General features: G+C 57.4%; 2 protein-coding genes across 4 annotated transcripts in view; both read left to right on the top strand.

The window, feature by feature from the left end:
* Nucleotides 1–2,676: 2,676 nt before the first annotated feature.
* ANKRD2 (ankyrin repeat domain 2) lies at nucleotides 2,677–10,316 on the top strand. Its single transcript, XM_032952485.2, has 9 exons — nucleotides 2,677–2,742; nucleotides 2,888–2,938; nucleotides 4,089–4,247; nucleotides 4,854–4,961; nucleotides 5,584–5,682; nucleotides 6,007–6,105; nucleotides 6,758–6,856; nucleotides 7,129–7,227; nucleotides 8,321–10,316. The coding sequence occupies exons 1-9, from the start codon at nucleotides 2,728–2,730 to the stop codon at nucleotides 8,402–8,404; spliced, it is 813 nt and encodes a 270-aa protein (XP_032808376.2). The 5' UTR covers nucleotides 2,677–2,727; the 3' UTR covers nucleotides 8,405–10,316.
* A 495-nt stretch (nucleotides 10,317–10,811) lies between these two features.
* The window catches only part of LOC116941404 (serine/threonine-protein kinase 10-like), a 29,870-nt gene continuing 22,535 nt past the window's right edge, over nucleotides 10,812–18,146 (top strand). For 2 of the 3 annotated variants that reach the window (XM_032952489.2, XM_032952487.2), the window contains exons 1-2: nucleotides 10,813–11,314; nucleotides 15,302–15,466. In XM_032952489.2, coding sequence (XP_032808380.2) covers nucleotides 11,162–11,314; nucleotides 15,302–15,466 — 318 coding nt within the window. In that variant the 5' untranslated portion in view covers nucleotides 10,813–11,161. Of the gene's footprint in view, nucleotides 11,315–15,301; nucleotides 15,467–18,146 lie in introns of all 3 variants that reach the window. The other variant, XM_032952488.2, reaches the window with a different exon arrangement.

Raw genomic sequence — 18,146 nt, 5'->3', positions numbered from 1 at the left:
TCTGTGTGTGGTGCTGGGTGTCTGTGTAGTGCTGGGTGTCTGTGTAGTGCTGGGTGTCTGTGTGTGGTGCTGGGTGTCTGTGTGTGGTGCTGGATGTCTGTGTGTGCGGTGCTGGGTGTCTGTGTAGTGCTGGGTGTCTGTGTGGTGCTGGGTGTCTGTGTGTGCGGTGCTGGGTGTCTGTGTAGTGCTGGGTGTCTGTGTGGTGCTGGATGTCTGTGTGGTGCTGGGTGTTTGTGTGTGGTGCTGGGTGTCTGTGTGTGGTGCTGGGTGTTTGTGTGGTGCTGGGTGTCTGTGTAGTGCTGGGTGTCTGTGTGTGGTGCTGGGTGTCTGTGTGGTGCTGGGTGTCTGTGTAGTGCTGGGTGTCTGTGTGTGGTGCTGGGTGTCTGTGTGGTGCTGGGTGTTTGTGTGGTGCTGGGTGTCTGTGTGGTGCTGGGTGTCTGTGTGTGGTGCTCGGTGTCTGTGTAGTGCTGGGTGTTTGTGTGGTGCTGGGTGTCTGTGTGGTGCTGGGTGTTTGTGTGTGGTGCTGGGTGTCTGTGTAGTGCTGGGTGTCTGTGTGGTGCCGGGTGTCTGTGTGGTGCCGGGTGTCTGTGTGGTGCCGGGTGTCTGTGTGGTGCCGGGTGTCTGTGTGGTGCTGGGTGTCTGTGTGTGGTGCTGGGTGTCTGTGTGGTGCTGGGTGTCTGTGTGTGGTGCTGGGTGTCTGTGTGGTGCTTGGTGTCTGTGTGTGGTGCTGGGTGTCTGTGTGGTGCTGGGTGTCTGTGTGTGGTGCTGGGTGTCTGTGTGTGGTGCTGGGTGTCTGTGTGGTGCTGGGTGTCTGCGTGTGGTGCTGGGTGTCTGTGTGTGGTGCTAGGTGTCTGTGTGTGGTGCTGGGTGTCTGTGTGGTGCTGGGTGTCTGTGTGTGGTGCTGGCTGTCAGTGTGGTGCTGGGTGTCTGTGTGTGGTGCTGGGTGTCTGTGTGTGGGGCTGGGTGTCTGTGTGTGGTGCTGAGTGTCTGTGTGTGGTGCTGGGTGTCTGTGTGTGGTGCTGGGTGTCTGTGTGTGGTGCTGGGTGTCTGTCTCACGCTGGGCGTCTCGCGCAGCATTACGCACGCCCAGCTGTCACATTCCGTCTCTCCGCTCCATACATGGAGACACGAGGCTCCTTTTCTCTCTGGAGCCATGCCTGCTTACGGGACGCACGGGGCCCCTGTGCCTCCCAGTACCCCTTAATCCTCCCGGTCCCCCAGATCCTTGGGACTCCATCCTCACGGCGTCTCCTAATACCACTCGGGGGTCTCAGATCCCCCTAGATTGGGGTCCCCCACGTGGTCTCGGATACAAATGGTGTCTGCTGCGCGACACCATCGCCGACAGCTCCGCGTGGATGGAACTCGCGCCGCGTGGCAGCGGGGTGCTGTTACGTGGATCCACGTGGTTGAGAAGTGGGGGTCACGGCGGTTGGGGGGGAGAGGGGGGCGAACGAGAGAGGGGGGGGGCACTTAATTTAGAACCACGTGCTACTGCTGTTAATCACGGACTGGATCGCAATGACGCCAGCGTCGCTGAGTCATCCCTGATGACCTCTCCCCCAATCCTTGATCCCCCTCCGTCAATGATCCCCAATCCCAGATTCCCGTCGGGGGCGCCGAGGTAGCGAGATGTTAACTCCCTCGCCTGGCATACAGGAGGTCGTGGGTTCGATCCAGACCCTGACGACTTGCTGTATATTTAGAGTTTGCGTGTCTCTCTTCCCGTGGTCGTGTGGATTTTTCTCCGGGTCCTCCAGTTTTCCCCTCCACATTTAGACTCAACATCACGCTTAGAATCAACATCACGCGTTTAGAGTATTTGGCTGCTTCTATAAATATCCACGTGATAATCCACTTCGTTGAGCTATCATTTGTGATAGCCAACTCGCTTCTCAAAGAGAGCTGTATAGCTCTGCCTTACCTGTGGAGTAGCCACGTGGAGTACACTTGTTGAATGTATGTTTAACTTATTTCGCACCCTACGTTGCCAAACATGCTAATCGGAAGTGCGGCATATTTATTTTTTCATTTTAATAATGAACCAAATGAATGAGTAGCCAAGGGGATCCACGTGGAGTAGCCCAGGGGGTCATGTGGATCAGGAAGGGGGTCCACGTGGAGTTTCCAAGGGGACCCGTGTGTAGTAGCCCAAAGAGTTCACGTGGATCAGTCAAGGGGGGCTCTATCAATGATACTAATTGAGGGGGTACATCATATGGCTTTGACCCCTTCGGAGGAGGGGATAGCACCCCGGTCCCCTTTGTCCCCTTTTTTTAGAGGATTTGCTGAGCGCTGTTGCGCCAGCAGCAGCAGCTGAGCGTGCGGTCACCGTACCGGGATGCGTGGCATGTGGGACCCCTGGGGCTCCGGGGGCCCGGAGGGGGGGGGGGTCCGGTGGGAGAGTGGGGTAGGGGTGCGGATAAGGGGGTTGTTTTAGGAAGTGGGGGTCAGTGGGGACCAAGGGGATCGTGTGACGCTGACATCATCGCCTCCTAAATTGAGCGCGCGTCGTCTGGAGCCGCGACCCCCTCCCCCACCCCGCCCCCCTCTCTCTCCCGTGCGCCCCCCCCCCCGCTTTCACCTCTGCCGTGATGCAATAGCCCCCCCCCCGGGCCCAGCATTTCGGGCTGTGGAGGGGAGGAGGAGTGGGGGGGGGGCGACGCCTATAAAAGACGCAGCAGCGGCCGCGACGGACACACAGAGGTACAGCCCAACAACAGCGACATGCAGCTCACGCAGGTACACGGCGAGGGCCCGGTCCCTCTGGGCCCCCTCTCTCCTCCTCCCCCTCCCCCCTCGGCTCCCTTATTCGTCTCTCATCCATCTCCCTCTCGTCGTGCCTCATGTCCCCGTGTCTCATGTCCCCGTGTCTCTGTCTCCACAGAACGGAGAGACCGCGGCGCCCCCCGTGACCCGTGACCTGAGCCGCGTCAAGGTTTGTCTCTCTGTCCCCGTGTCTACGTCTTTGTCTCTCTGTCTCTACGTGTCCACCAGGTCCCCGTGTCTACGCCTATGTCTCTCTGTGTCTACATGTCCACCAGGTCCCTGTGTCTCCGTGTTCCTGTGTCTCCGTGTCTGTGCCTTTGTCTCTCTGCCTCCACGCGTTCCCCGTGCGTCCATGTCTTTGTCTCTCTATCTCTGCGTGTCCACCAGGTCCCCGTGTCTACGTCTTTGTCTCTCTGTGTCTACGTGTCCCCCAGGTATTCGTGTCTCCGCGTCTGTCTCTCTTAAAGTGTCCCGCTTGACCCTCCCGTCTCTGCGTCTCCGCGCCTGAATCCGTGGCCAAGACCGGCAAATATCCTCCTCGTTGGCGCCGCGCGAGATGTCAGCACTGAGGAGGGAATCGTCCACTAGTCGTCCACTCGTCGTCCACTCGTCGTCCACTAGTCGTCCACTCGTCGCGTTTCAGTCGGCACGCTGTCGAGTTAAAATCCGCTTCAACTCGCCACGCACAGAAACTGATCTCGCTAAATATTTGCCAACTCGAGTGGAACCGAGGTATGCGCTGGTGCACGGACTTTGTCCCCGCGTTTCCGTGTCCCCACAACCTCCGTGTCTCAGTGTCCCCGCGTTTCCGTGTCCCCACAACCTCCGTGTCTCAGTGTCCCCGCGTTTCGTGTCCCCACAACCTCCGTGTCTCAGTGTCCCCGCGTTTCCGTGTCCCCACAACCTCCGTGTCTCAGTGTCCCCGCGTTTCCGTGTCCCCACAACCTCCGTGTCTCAGTGTCCCCGCGTTTCCGTGTCCCCACCACCTCCGTGTCTCAGTGTCCCCGCGTTTCCTTATCTCTCTCTGCTTCCTCCCCTCGCACTGCTCCACTTTTGAATTCCATCCCCGCGTCGTCATCATTATCATCTCTCACCCTCCCCCTCCCCCCAAGGTCTTACAACTAATCACCTCACTTAATCCCAGACGCGCGCTACGCGTTTGTCCGTTGCACATTCCACATTCGCTTGACGTATTGGACGTTGTGCTTTGTGTAAAAAAATACATATAAATACATATATACATATCAGACATCTGTCATACCTCGTCTCCTCCTCCCCCCCCCGCCCCCCGTGCCCCCCGTCCCCCCCGTGCCCCCCAGGCTGATGGAGACAGAACCCGCAAGCACTCGGGGGACCTGCGCCGTGAGATCGAGTCCTTCGGGGGCTCCGTGTGCCTGGCGCGCGCGCGCAGGCGGCGCCGCGCCCAACGCAAGCTCCAGGAGCCCCCCAAACCCGAGCCCGAGCCCGAGCCCGAGGAGGTGACCTCACTCATCATCATCACTGCTGAGCCACGACCCTGAGCCACGCTCCGGCCCTGAGCCACGCTCCGGCCCTGAGCCATGCTCCGGCCCTGAGCCACGCTCCGGCCCTGAGCCACGACCCTGAGCCACGCTCCGGCCCTGAGCCACGCGCCGGCCCTGAGCCACGCTCCGACCCTGAGCCACGACCCTGAGCCACGCTCCGACCCTGAGCCACGCTCCGGCCCTGAGCCACGACCCTGAGCCACGCTCCGGCCCTGAGCCGCGCTCCGGCCCTGAGCCACGCTCCGACCCTGAGCCACGCTCCGACCCTGAGCCACGCTCCGACCCTGAGCCACGCTCCGGCCCTGAGCCACGACCCTGAGCCACGCTCCGGCCCTGAGCCACGCTCCGGCCCTGAGCCACGCTCCGGCCCTGAGCCACGACCCTGAGCCACGCTCCGACCCTGAGCCACGCTCCGGCCCTGACTCTAACCCTTACACAGCCCAATCAGAGGAGGTGACTTCTTCTCAGCCTGACCATGATCTTGACCTTGACGCTGACCTTCACTCGCCGTGACCCTTAAACCTGACCCAATCACCCTGTCGTGCCCCCCCCCCCCTCCAGGAGGGCCCCGTGAGCCCCGAGGAATTCCTCCGCGCCGCTGCGGAGGGCAAGCTGAAGGCGGTGGAGCGGTTCCTGGAGGCGCAGGGCAACCCCGACACCTGCGACCAGGTGAGAGGGCTGGCGGGATGGATGCCATGGCAGTGGTGCAAAAGCACAACAACGACAGCACTCGACGCGTTCGCCAATAACGTTGTTGTTGTTGTTGTCTGTGTGTGTGTATGTATGTTGAACTTCTTTCGCACCCTACGTTGCCACCGTACGTAGCCACCCATGCTAAACGGAGGCGCGCGTGCCTGCGGCCTGACAAGGGGAACAATATAAGTAAATAATACGCGATGTTTCAGGCCAATTGGGCACTTGATATGACAAGTGAAACGTCAGACATCGTGCCGAGCAGCACGGGGTACGGAGCCGAACGCGCGCCGGAGAGTCGGTAACGATGATATCTGTGACGGGATGATGAAGATGATGAAGATGATTGTGATGTATATAGACGATGGCTAATGCACTGGTAATGAATATAAATAGCAGCGAGGAGACGCAGACATCGTGATGATGATGATGGTGTATTAATAGTTAGGGGATTAGCGAGTGCGGCTTAAAGATCATCGTGACGATGACGGATTATGTTGGTGATGATATAATGAAGATAGTAGTGATAATGATGATGTACTGATGAAGATCGTAGTGATGATGTTGATGATGTAATGGTGGTGGTGGTGATTGACAGCTGAAACGCACGGCCCTGCACCGCTCCGCCGTGGAGGGGCACGAGGAGCTGATCAAGCGCCTCCTGGAGAGCGGGGCCCGTGTGGACCTCACAGACAGGGTACGGCCCCCCTAAGGCCCCATCCCTTCCTAGGACCCCATCCATCCCTCAAACCCCATCCATCCCTCGGACCCCATCGATCCCTAGGATCCATTCCTTATTTGGACCCCATCCCTTCCTCGCGGCCCATCCGACCCCGTCGAGTCCACAATCCCTTCCCTTGGCCCCTACCCCTCCCGCAGGCCCCCATCCCTCCCTTCCATCCTCCTTCCCTACCTCGTGCCCTCATCCATCCCATTTCTCTCTCCGCCCCACCCCCGCTGATGCGTTGATCCTCAAGGAGAATCTCCCCCCCCCACTCTCCTGCCCCCCCCCCTCCCCCAGCTGGGCAGCACTGCGGTGCACTGGGCGTGCCGCGGGGGCAGCGTGGAGGCGCTGAAGCTGCTGCAGGAGCACGGGGCGCGGGTCAGCGACAAGGACAAGGTGCGCGCACGTGTGCGTGGGTGGCCGGCCGTTAGGTCGACTCAGCCTTAAATGAGTTGCTGATGCGGTAACGTAAATATCAGCGCTGAGGAGACCAGATGGACGGCCGATGGGAGTCGTGGGGGGGGGGATGACCCGCCCTCCTTTGCTGGCCTGCCCCTACTGGACATCTGTAAAAAAAAGCTTCATAGCTCATCGGATTCCTCCTCCAGTCTAAGCACAGATTCTGATTCTAAATAAGCAAGAAAGGCCTCCACACTGACCCAGCAGCAGAAGTCCCTGGCCTCGAACCCCCTGGAACACAGTGGACGGCACACACCGTGGGTGTCGCGGTGGCTAGGAGATGTTAACTACCTCGCCAGGAATACAGGAGGTCACGTGGGTTCGATCCCCGACCCTGACGCCTGCTGTGTATTTGGAGTTTGCTCGTCTCTCTCTCCCCGTGGCCACGTGGATTTATCACTGGGTCCTCTGGTCGCAATACATTGTGATGTGATGATGAGCCAATTGGTTGAGCTGTCATATGTGATAGCCTGGTAGAAATAAAATGAATAGTTGTATCCAGTCCCGGACCGCGTCCACACGCGTGTTGTGCACCCGTCTGATCGGGGTTTTTTATTCACTTCATTGACCTCCCCCGCGCCCCCTCCAGGCGATGAGCACACCGCTGCACGTGGCGGTGCGCACGGGGCGCGCGGGTTGTGTGGAGCACCTCCTGGCGTGCGGTGCCGACGTGAACTCACGCGACCGGGTGAGTGGGCACTCACCACCACCACCAGGCTCACCACCGTCACGCTGAGCGCTCATCTTCACCCCCACCATCACTTGATGCTCACGCTCGCCTCTCTCTCTCTCTTACATCTCCCCGCTCGCTCTCCTTTCTCTCTTTTTTTCTCTCCGTCTCCCCACTCGACCTCTCTCTCCCGCTACCACTCTCTTCCCCCGCTCTCTCTCTCCCTCCTTGCTCACTCTCGCACCCCCTGACTCTCCCTCCCCCCCTGTCTCTGTCCCTCGTTCTCCCAGGAGGGGGACACTCCCCTGCACGACGCCGTCCGTCTCGGCCGGCCCCGCATCGTGCGTCTCCTGGTGCTGCACGGGGCCGGACTGCAGATCAAGAACGCGGTGAGCCGGCGGGTAGCGGAAGACGACGACGATTGATGAAACGGAGGATGGAGGAGAGACACAATAATTATAGACGATGATGATGGTAGACGACGATGATGATAATGAAGCTGAGACGGAATGAGGAGGAGGAAGATAGGATCAGGAAGTGGAGCGAGGAGAGCAGATATAATGGTGATGAGTAGAGATCATGAGCTAGATTGATGATTATGTTTCTTTTGTTCATCCAGATGAGGATATCGATAAACAAAGACAAAGATCCCCCGTATAGCCTATGAACAGACTGTTGGGACAAGCGCTGTTAGCGATCACTTATGAAGGCTGGCACGTCACACGAAGGTGGCCAGCACCACGTCCGGCCGCCTTTGTCTCCCTAGCGACGATGTTTACATCGCACCAGGTATTAATTTGAGGCTGAATCGACCTAGGGGAGGCCCACTGGTGTTGGCCGCGACGAACTCGGGTCGCCGAGTTTGTAGAGCAGCGCGCGAACCGCTACACTCCTGCTCATAGGGAGCGCTGCTGCTCGCTAACAGCAGTCTGTTAAGGCCACACGGGGGGTCTTTGTCGTCACTAAACAGTGCCAGGATACAGTCCCATTTGCAAGAGTGACCTGGTGACATTCGTCTGCCAGTAGTGGATGACCACAGCTGCTGCTGCTGTGTGCACAACTATCTCAAGTAGAGCATGACGATGGCACACAATGGCTTCACTCTTGCGAATGCCGTCAGGAGACCTTTGACGTCCGCTGAGAGTGATGAAGACGGCGCGTCATTGTTTGGGTTTTACAAACTACCGCGGTATTCATCGGGACGGCCGCCCTACTCGAGACGCGAACTTCTAGAGGAGGATGAGGAGGGTGAAGAGGTTGTGGAAAAGACACGGCGACGATGATGATGTTGATGTGGAGGAGCACGAGTGGTGTGTGTTTATGACTGTGCGTATATGAAGAGAGGGTGACATTGCAGGAGGGGATATTTAAAACCTTGACATTTTAAAAATTACTCTGTACTTACGAGTCACGTGCCCCGACCCTTTGCACCCCCCACACCCTACTTGTTACCCCACCCAACCCCGTCCTGCCACCCGACAGGAACGGAAGACCCCCCTGGATCTGGTGCGCAAGTGGGAGAGTGGAACATGCAGTGCCCTGAAGGGATTAGCGGCCAGCGGATAGAGAGATGGGAGTGCAGGGAGAGTGATGGGTGGAGGGGGGCAGGGGGACAGTCGGAAATGCAGGGAGAGAGGGGGAGCGGCGGTGCCGGGTTGAGCCGCTCCCACCCTCGTGGGCTCGCAGCTCCCGGGCCACGCGCGGTAAATGTCACCTGCGTCAGTCGCCTCTCTGATCTTTAACTTATTTAACTTATTACTGCGCGCGAGGGGTGAGGATGGTGAAGATAAGGATGGCCATGGGCAAAGTTCAAGTGTTCAAGTTTATGTTGTTGAACCAGACGAGAGCTCAAGAGAGACCAGGATAGCGTCTCATTTGCAAAGAGTGACCTCGGTCAACCAACATTATAAATGGTGCAGGTGATGACGGAAGTGCTGATAATGATCACGATGACCACCATCGGGATGAAGAGGATCAAGAGGATGGTTTTACTGATGACCATGATGCTCATGGTGATGATGACCATCACAGAGGTGAAGACCATACTATTGATGATGACAATGATTAAGATGAGGATGATTGTGATGATCGCGTGACATATCGTAATTTAACTCTAAGCAATGCAAGCGTGTGGTAGCTGACATTGGGACCCCCGTCTCTTACGGGGGTCCCGACCTGGGTTCGTCATTTATAGTGGCCCAGATCCTACAGTGGAAGGGGCTATTGTTGCAAGTGTAATTGAGGGGGGTGGGGGGCTTGAGTGTGAGATTGAAGGGGAGGGGTTTTGTTGTTGTAAGTATGGAGGGGGGGGGCTTGTTGTGAGAGGCACTTTATAAATTATTAAAACACGCGCCATGAGCGTTACAAACTCTGTTCGTCGGATGTCTCTGCGGTGTTCATTCGCAACGGCGGTGCCAGACCCCGCACGCTGTCCACTACCAGACCGCGCCATCGTCACCAGCAGCCATGGTCAATCCACTGCTGGATGAAGGCCTCTCCCACAAGCCATCGCTCTCTTCACAGTCGGGCGATGTAACATTCGCCTGTCATATCATCTCACCTGTCACCTCTCACGCGTCATCTCGTGCCCGTTATCGCCTCGGCTGTTATCGTTCTCCTGTTATCAGTTACCCGTCACTCATGCAAAGTCCGTCTGTGTGAGTTGTGGGGCAGCCTCGCCATCACTATAAAACAATAACAACAACAGCCATTGTCATCCCTCCAACATAACACACAGCTGCTGCTGTTGCTGCTGCACGGGGCAGCCATCTAATTCCACTCTCAGCCATCATCTATCCACTGCTGTATGAAGGCCTCCCCCAAGTCGTAGGCCGTCTCTCAGAATCTTAATATTGATACTGGAGGAATGTGATGAGCTATATAAGCTATTTTTTTCACAGATGTCCAGTGGGGCAGGTCATAACATTACAATAAATAATACAAAAACACGACCGGAGTGCAAATTATAGACACGCTAAACAAATCACTTAAAAAAACATATACACAAATACATCTATTTTTTTTTATCTTACAAGGTCAGGCCCACTGCACCATTAGCTTCTTTTTCAGAAGCACCCTGGCCACAAACGCAACAATCCTTACGGCTCGATGGCACAGGAGCTGATTCCACTGATTCATCGCTCCATCTCCACGCTTGACTTAATCAAATCCGTGATCGTGTGATGATGCTCGTTGTAATTACTGGCGAAACGTCGTACTCAGATTGCAAATGTTGTGGATTTTCTCTATAACACAACCGGTGTTGCTGTACGAGTAACGGATTGGCCACGTTCTGTTAACGTGACAAACCCCTTACTAATTGGCTGTGTCGGGTGGTGGCGGGTTTAACGACACAACATTTATATATATTTACGCGATCTAACCCACCCAAAAAACCCTGTATTATGGATGATATTGGTCGCGAAAGTCCCACTACGTGTAACCCTTCATTAATCCGATAAACAACCCCTCACAATTATCTCAAATTCCATGTTGCAATCTATGGGACCTTTTTTGGCAGCCGAATGATGAAAATAGAAGAACCACCTTTAATCTTTGACGTAATAAAACAGGAGCTGTTAAGATGTCCAAACACCAAATGGATACCTTTAACAAGGCATCAAGTCTACATTAACCACACATACATGTGGCAAAACATGCAAACACACATGCCGTAATAATTATGAATTATATATCATGTTGCCGCTCCTCATCACGAAAGATGCAGGGTCAACACGTGCGTGATGACGCCATCACGCAGGTACCACCCACGCATTCGCGTCCCCGCGCATGAGTCACTGTGCGCGACGACGTCACAACGCAAGACCCCTGCGCCGCGTGCGTCGAACGTCACGCGACAGCTCCTCCGTACTCTTTGCGCGGTGACGTCAACAACGCTGGGAACCAGTCCGTGCGTGGTGACGTCTGGGTCGCAGAACGCCCGCCTCGTGCGTGGTGACGTCAGGAGGCAAGACCACGGAGGGGGGAGGTGCGTGCGTGGTGACGTCACGGGGCGCGGCTGTCCGTTCTGCCTCCCGGTTCAAACGGGGTTGGCGTCCCGTGTCTCTGTTCCACTCGAGCCGCGGGGTACCCCCCCGGTGTTTCCCCGCGCTTCTCTGTCTCCACGGACTCTCGAAGCGGGGTCGCGACCCCCCCTCCGCGGCTTAGGACGAGCGGCCCTGCTGAAGCCGAACCGCAAGGCTCCGGACTCTCCCCGCCGATCTCGGCTAGCGCGCCCCGCCGGGGAGGGCGTGTCTTGCTCGGCCGAGCTCTGTAGGCCTCAGGGGCCACCCCCACACCCCCCCCCCGGGGGTTTTCACAACCATGGCCTTCCTCAACTTTCGCAAGTTCTTCAAGCTGGGCCCCGACAAGAAGAAGCCCAAACAGTACGAGCACGTGAAGCGGGACCTGAACCCCGAGGACAGCTGGCTCATCGTGGGCGAGCTGGGGGACGGAGCCTTCGGCAAAGTCTTCAAGGTGGGAACGAGAACTCGGGGCCCGCGCGCGGTCACTTCCCGGCGGCCCAGCGCCTCTAACGGGGACTCATTCACGGCGTGTACTGCGGACCCACTCGTAAACTCTGCGTGGCTCCATTCATCGACTGTGCAGGGGACCCATTCAAAGGCTATACAGGGACCCTGTCTATGCTGTACAGGGACACAGCCATGGAGGTTACAAGGACTCGGTCGAATACAATACAGTAATTTACAGGGACCCACATATATATCCTGTACAGGTACCGGTCAGGACCGCACGGCGACACCCCCTCTCAGATCAATATCCAGTCGTGCGCAAGGTTCGAACACGTGCAGGGTGTGTGACATATACGCTGTTGTAACAGCTGTTGTTTTTTTGATGCCCGCGGCAGCGAGACTACCTCGCCGAGGGCTTTTTTAATCTCTAAAACTTGAAACGGCGAAGCATTAGCGGAGGCCTGCGGCAAGGTGTGGCTGGCATTGGGCGTGAGTGTTCCCTTTCCGGCTCCCTCGCGTCTCTCCTCTCGTCTCTCTCCCACCCTAGATCTCCCGTCGCCTCCTCCCCACCCGATCTCCCATCGCCTCCTCCCCACGGTGGTCGTGACTTTCTGTGCCCCCGCTCCCCGTCGCCACCTCCCTTCCCCGCGAGCGTCGTTGACGAGTCTCGCTCGCTCGCGCGCGCCCTTGTGTGTGTGTGTTTTGGTCGTATAACTTCCACCCATTTTACTGCCAGCCGCCCCCAGCGACCTCCTCGCCGAGCCGCGTTGACTTGGCACCACTCTGGAAATTCCGGTCGTTTAGCGGCGGCGAGCGACCAGAGAAGCGAGGCGGAAGTTGGTGGCTTCACAGAGACCACGCGCGGTCTTCCCTGGTTACAGGGAGCCCCGACCCCCCCCAGGTTCGCGTCGAGGTCCTGCGGGGGCGCACACGGGTAGCGAGGTGTCGGCTACCTCACAGGGTTTATTTACACTAGGTCGTTGCTTCAGAATCGGAATCTTTATTTTGACTTGTGGAATCCGATGAAGCCGGGAAGATCGTTTCCCCCCCCCCCCCCACAGATGCCCAGTAGGGGCGGGTCCGAAAGTCTTAACAACAACTGGATCCCGACCCTGACGCCTGTATATTTGTGGAGTTTGCGTGTTCTCCCCGTCTCTCCCCGTGGTCGCGTCGACATTTCTCCGGGTCGTCAGGTTTTTCCTTTCGCATTTAGAAGCGTGCGTTTAGAGTATTTGGCTGCTATAAATGTCCACGTGATATGCCACGCCGTTGAGCTATCATTTGTGGCCAGGTCGCTTCTGAAAAAGAGCGCTCTATCGCTTACCTGGTAACGAAAAAAATCGATTCGTGGGATCCCAGCTCATGGCCCATGGACCGTGGCACTTGGCCGGGCACTTGGCAATCGTCGGGCACCCGTCCGTGTTGCACCCCACAGGGGGACCCGTCCGTTTTGCACCCCACAGGGGGACCCGTCCGTGTTGCACCCCACAGGGGGACCCGTCCGTGTTGCACCCCACAGGGGACCCGTCCGTGTTGCACCCCACAGGGGACCCGTCCGTGTTGCACCCCACAGGGGGACCCGTCCGTGTTGCACCCCACAGGGGAACCCGTGCGTGTTGCACCCCACACGGGGACTCTTCCCTCCTCCTCTATGCCCTCTCCCGGAAGCTAATCCAAGGGATTGGGGCCTCCTTGGCAGGGGATTTCGTGAAAAAAAGATGGTCTGTGGTGTCGGCAGGATCCAAGATTCGCGGTGTCGGAGGTCGGGGTTTGAATGGCCCGCGTAAAGAGAGCTTGGCTCGGTGGGTAACTGGGTGGTCAAACGCAGGGTGGTGGTAGAACACACGTGGCGCGATATAAGGTTGTTGGGTTATTGGGTGGGCGGACCTACGTGGTGGGGTAATAAGGTGGTGGGTATTGGGTTGGGGTTGTATATGGCGATTGATATAGGGTGGTTAACAGGGTGTTATGTCCCACGTAGCAGGCTAATGGGTGGTGGGGCACAGCGTGGGGATGAGCGAAAGCGCGTGCTGTGGATTTGGCCGGCTCGGGCACACAGCGGCTTCTCTGTTACCGGAGCCCCCACCCCCCTCCTCCAAGTCGTGACGTCGGCAGGGCCCGACTGTGTAATGGAAATCTTTAGGGGAAGGGTTGTGCAGGGTGCCCCTGGGCAGAGAGACCCACGACTCCTTTTGGAGTTTGGCCCAATGACCGTGTGACGCCCGCTGCTGAGGTTTTGTGGCCGAGTCACTTCTTTACCCAGGCTTAGCTGCTGCGCGGTGGCCGCTTTGTCTTCGTAGGGCGGGTGAGGATGTGAGACCACGAGGGTGGAGACTGATTTCAATGTGCAGCACACCGCCCCTCGCCGCATCACGACGCACACAGGAACCACACACCACGGTGCACGGACACCACGCCACTCTGGACCCACCACTAACATATATCACAGCACAATAGTAGCACCCTATGCTGGTACGACACCACCCGATTTCCCAGCCAGTGCTTCACAATTGTGGGTCTACAACACACACCAGACCACCCTGGCACAATGCCACCCGTTTTGGCCACGGACTTTTCCACCGCCGCCGTCGCCACCACCGAGCAGGCCGGCGCACCCCAGGGTGTGGTGGGATCTGGCTGGGTGGCCACGTGTTTTGGCACGGCGAGCAATGAGGGTGCGGTGTCAGTCCGAACAGGAAGGTGATGGCGTCGCCGGTGTGTATTGCCTCACCGGCGTCGGGCGGTAACACGGGGGCCACGCGTGGGCATCCTTGTCAATCGCCGAGTGTCGGCTCTCCCGGGCGTTGTACACGTAGGCACACGCACACACGCACCGGCACGCGCACACGCGCGCCAGCACACGCGCACCGACACATGGACTTGAACAGGAGAAGCGGTTCAGCAGCGCAAGCCTCCCCGGGGGATGGAGTTCGAGCCGTGGGGGGGCGGCAGCAGGAAAGAGAAATGTACTCCCCGTGCGTATTAACGTGCTCATGGCGCGCGAGGGGCCACTACTGTGCCTGGCCACCCCTGTCTCCCACCTTGGTCTAAATGAGTACCCCAGCGTGCAACAGCCATTTGGCAAATGTCCATTGACACATTGGACACGCGTGCAAACAAGATGTTCCATCTCAAGCGATGAGCCACATGGAACGTTCTAATTCATTAATACATAGAATGACATGCGTGTCGGTGCAGGCCCACATGCATGATAGTGTTTGTACATGTGCCACATCTCATGTGCATGTATGTGTGTTTTAGTTTGTGTGAGAGCGGCAGTGTAATGGTTAGCGCGCTGTGCTACGAACCTGGCGACCCGAGTTCGATTCCCACTAACGGCCAACACCAGTGACGATTATCTGAACCAGTCATGGATCTCCCCGAGGTCGACTCAGTCTCCAATGAGTACCTGGTGCAGTGTATAAAAATCGCCACTGGGGAGACAAAGGCGACTGGGCGTGGTGTTGGCCACCCACCCCCTCGTGTGCCATGCCGGCCTTCATAGGTGCTACTCGCTCACAGCACTGGCCCCACCAGTCTGTTCAGGCTATAGCGGAGATCTTTGTCTTGTATGTTTGCTGTGGGAGCTCTTTTTCCACGTGTGTATATGAACATGTACAGCCCTTTCTGTCAATCCACTGTTGGATGAGTGCTCCCCATTTCGTATTGGTCGTGGGAGTGGGTTCGATTCCCGGAAATGACTAACATCACTGCAGAGCGATTTCAGAATCCATCCTGGGTGAGGGACCTTCTTTGTCTTTGCATGTCAGCACATGTGCACATGTGTAACGGCGCACACGCGTGCGTAAACACGCGCATGTTGCTGAGCACAGGCCTCAGAACGTGAAGCAGCTGAGCGTGTGCGCGCTCGTTTGCGCGAGGTTGTCTGCGCTCGTGTGCGTGCACGTGAGTGCAAGCATGAGCGTGCATGTCTGCACGTGTGTGTGAGTGCTCGTGTCAGCGTGTGTGTGTGCATGTGCGTGTCCCGCAGGCTCAGCACCGCGAGACTGGGCTGCTCGCCGCCGCCAAGGTGATCGACACGAAGAGCGAGGAGGAGCTGGAGGACTATATGGTGGAGATCGAGATCCTCGCGTCCTGTCACCATCGCAACATCGTCGAGCTTATGGATGCTTTCTACTACGACTACAAGCTCTGGGTACACGCGTGCTTATACGTGTGCGTGTTTGTGCGTGTGTACGCGCATGTGTGTTAGCCCCTGTAATTGACATGAAGAGAAGAAGGAACACCATATGGCTCGGCGTTGAAGCCCTCGGTGACTGACCTAGCAGGGCCTGCACCATAGGGAATCGCGCAGCCTCAGAGCCACAGGTAGTGGCTCTCTGATATGCAAGCAATGGCATGGCGGCTTAGCCTCTGAGCAACCTCGAGAGAGAGAGAGACATCCTTCTTGGCGGTAGTGGTGGTGGTAGTGGCGGAAGAGGAGGAAGTTGCAAAGGATGCATAGGGGCCGAGGTTGTCTTCGAGGCTGGGACTTTACGGTGACATTGCGATACAAGGTGGAGCATATGGAACGGGGGCAGTATGTGGTGGTGGGGGGGGGGCAGATCGGTACGATTCGGGGCACATGCGTCTGGGTGCTGGATTGTGGTGTGGCACATTAGGGGGGAGCGATGGTGTAGTGATTAGCGCACTGGTGGTGGCCATGTTGGCTCATGGCCAACACCAGTGACCTGGTGCAGTGTGTAAAGATCGCGACTAGGGAGACAGAGCCGGCCGGGAGTGGTGCTGGCCGGGAGTGGTGCTTCATGTGCTATGGCGGCCTTTCATATGTGCTCGCTAACAGCACTTGCCCCAACAGTCTGTTAAGGCACATTGCAGTGATGGTCATGGTGTATGCGGTGCCGTGTGTCATTTTCTGGTATGGCATATTGCATTCTGTTGCGGTGCGACGTGGTGTGGCAAGCCATATTGTGAACCACACTTTGGTGTAGGACTCGGTGTGCTGTGGTGCGTTGTGGTGTCGTGCGGCACAGCACGGCACAGCACGGCACAGCACGGCACAGCACGGCACAGCACGGCACAGCACGGCACAGCACGGCACAGCACGGCACAGCACGGCACAGCACGGCACAGCACTCTGCGGTGCGGTGCCAGACCTGGGGTCAGTCGCGGAGCTAATCGCGTCAAGTGTAATGAATCGCAGCCGCGTTGTAATCGTCACCGCGCCTAACGGTGCAGCTGTAAATTTAATTGGAATTCATTCCAGGTGCGGTGCGGCTAGGGTGTCGCCCGCCGCTCCGTCGTGCAGAAGGATAGCGCCGCGTACCCCGCCGTCGACCCCCGTGCCGAGCGCCGTTATAGTAAACGCTAATCGGCTCGAGGCACACATTTCCCTCCCCCCACGCCGTGATAAACCGCACAATCCCCGCACCGCCACCACCGCCGCCGCCACCGCCCTGTCGCCCCCCCCCCCTTGCTCAACGCTGGCCGTCCGGTCCTGCTCGTGGCGGCGGCCGCGACGGAACATGACGACGCCGATTGGTGAACGAGGCCGAGGCAGGAAGCCGGGGTGGTGGGGCTCGGGGAGGTTGGGGGGGGGGCTGTCACTGAGCGACGCGCCTTGTGTGGGCGCGCTGCCGGGGAACTTTTGTGTTCTCTGTGGGGTTTTTTTCGGTTGCTTTTTTAGTTTTTTTGTTCTGTCGGAAAAGCAACGGGGCTGTGTTTATAACGGTGTGCCGAGCTTGGGTTGCCAGATGGATTCAATTTGCACCTCCTTTCCTCCTCTTACTTGTGAAACACACACGCCTCCTACATCTACTCGCACTATGAATAACTTGTTTGAGTAAACAAAAAAAGAAATGTTACTTTACGACCAGTGTGTGCGTAACCCAACTGTATTGCCTCAGCAATTCCAGAACATATACAGAGGAGTTTTAAGATTCACTGTGAATTCCAAAGAATCGAACAGCCAAACTAAAGCAACTCGTCTAAGATCCTGAGAATGTTTAGAATAAATGGCCTAAGACGTGCTACACAGCAGCGTTGTTTTGTGCATTCATTGGTGACCGCAATAAACTATCAACTCTGCACACCCATATTCCAGCCCAGGATATCTCAGTGTCACCCACCTGGCCATTATAAACCCCCTGAGATAAAGCGACAGACAAGACACCCAGACCCATGGCTCAAACCCAAGGTCTCAGCAGTGACATTATGAGCCACCTGGCCAACTCGGGAGTGCCATTTTGAAACTCTTTGGTGGGGCTCTCTCTTCCCAGCGGCACGTGGGGCCGGTCGTCGTCACCACGCTAATCCCGGGCTGGCGGGCATGCGGACAGGCACGCTGCCCGCGGCGTCACCGTCCTCGATGCCTTTGTAGCGATGAGATGGCGGTGGCATCATCGCGCGTGTAATTGACCCCCCCGGGAGGGGGGAGGACCGCGCAAGGGCGAACATGCCCCTGGAATGCCATGGCCCGCGCGATTCGAGTTCCGTGTTGCTTGAGCAGGAAGTTTGTCCTTGGCTTGTGGTCTGGCTCCAAGCTCGGCTCAGATTAGGCAGCGGCTAATAGGCAGAGCCCACCAGCATGGGAGGACTTTGGGCACGGGCAAGCAGGCGGGGCAGGCTGCCCTCTGATTAATGGACTACAGGGACAGGCTGTGCTCTTGTGAATAGACTGCTGAGGCTGGCTGCCCGCTCATGAATAAATCACAGGAGCAGGTTGCCCTCTGATAAATAACTTTCTGACCCGCCCATACTGGACATCTGTGAAAAAGAGCTTCATAGCTCATCGGATTCCTCCAGTTTAAATGAAGACTCTAATTCTGATACACAGACTGGAGGGAGAATCTCTCTGTGTGTATTTTGACCCATGC

The sequence above is a fragment of the Petromyzon marinus genome, chromosome 11, assembly GCF_048934315.1.
Source record: "Petromyzon marinus isolate PM22_M1 ecotype Great Lakes invasive population chromosome 11, UKy_Petmar_22M1.pri1.0, whole genome shotgun sequence".
Taxonomy (NCBI): domain Eukaryota; kingdom Metazoa; phylum Chordata; class Hyperoartia; order Petromyzontiformes; family Petromyzontidae; genus Petromyzon; species Petromyzon marinus.
Note: the sequence above shows the minus strand (reverse complement) of the source record. Positions and strands in the feature narration are given on the sequence as shown.

Bases quoted from the DNA above. Each gene is read 5' to 3' on its own strand.
- ANKRD2 (XM_032952485.2), top strand. The intron at 2,939-4,088 runs GTTTGTCTCTCT...CGTGCCCCCCAG, and splicing joins GTGACCTGAGCCGCGTCAAG to GCTGATGGAGACAGAACCCG. The intron at 5,683-6,006 runs GTACGGCCCCCC...CCCCTCCCCCAG, and splicing joins GTGTGGACCTCACAGACAGG to CTGGGCAGCACTGCGGTGCA.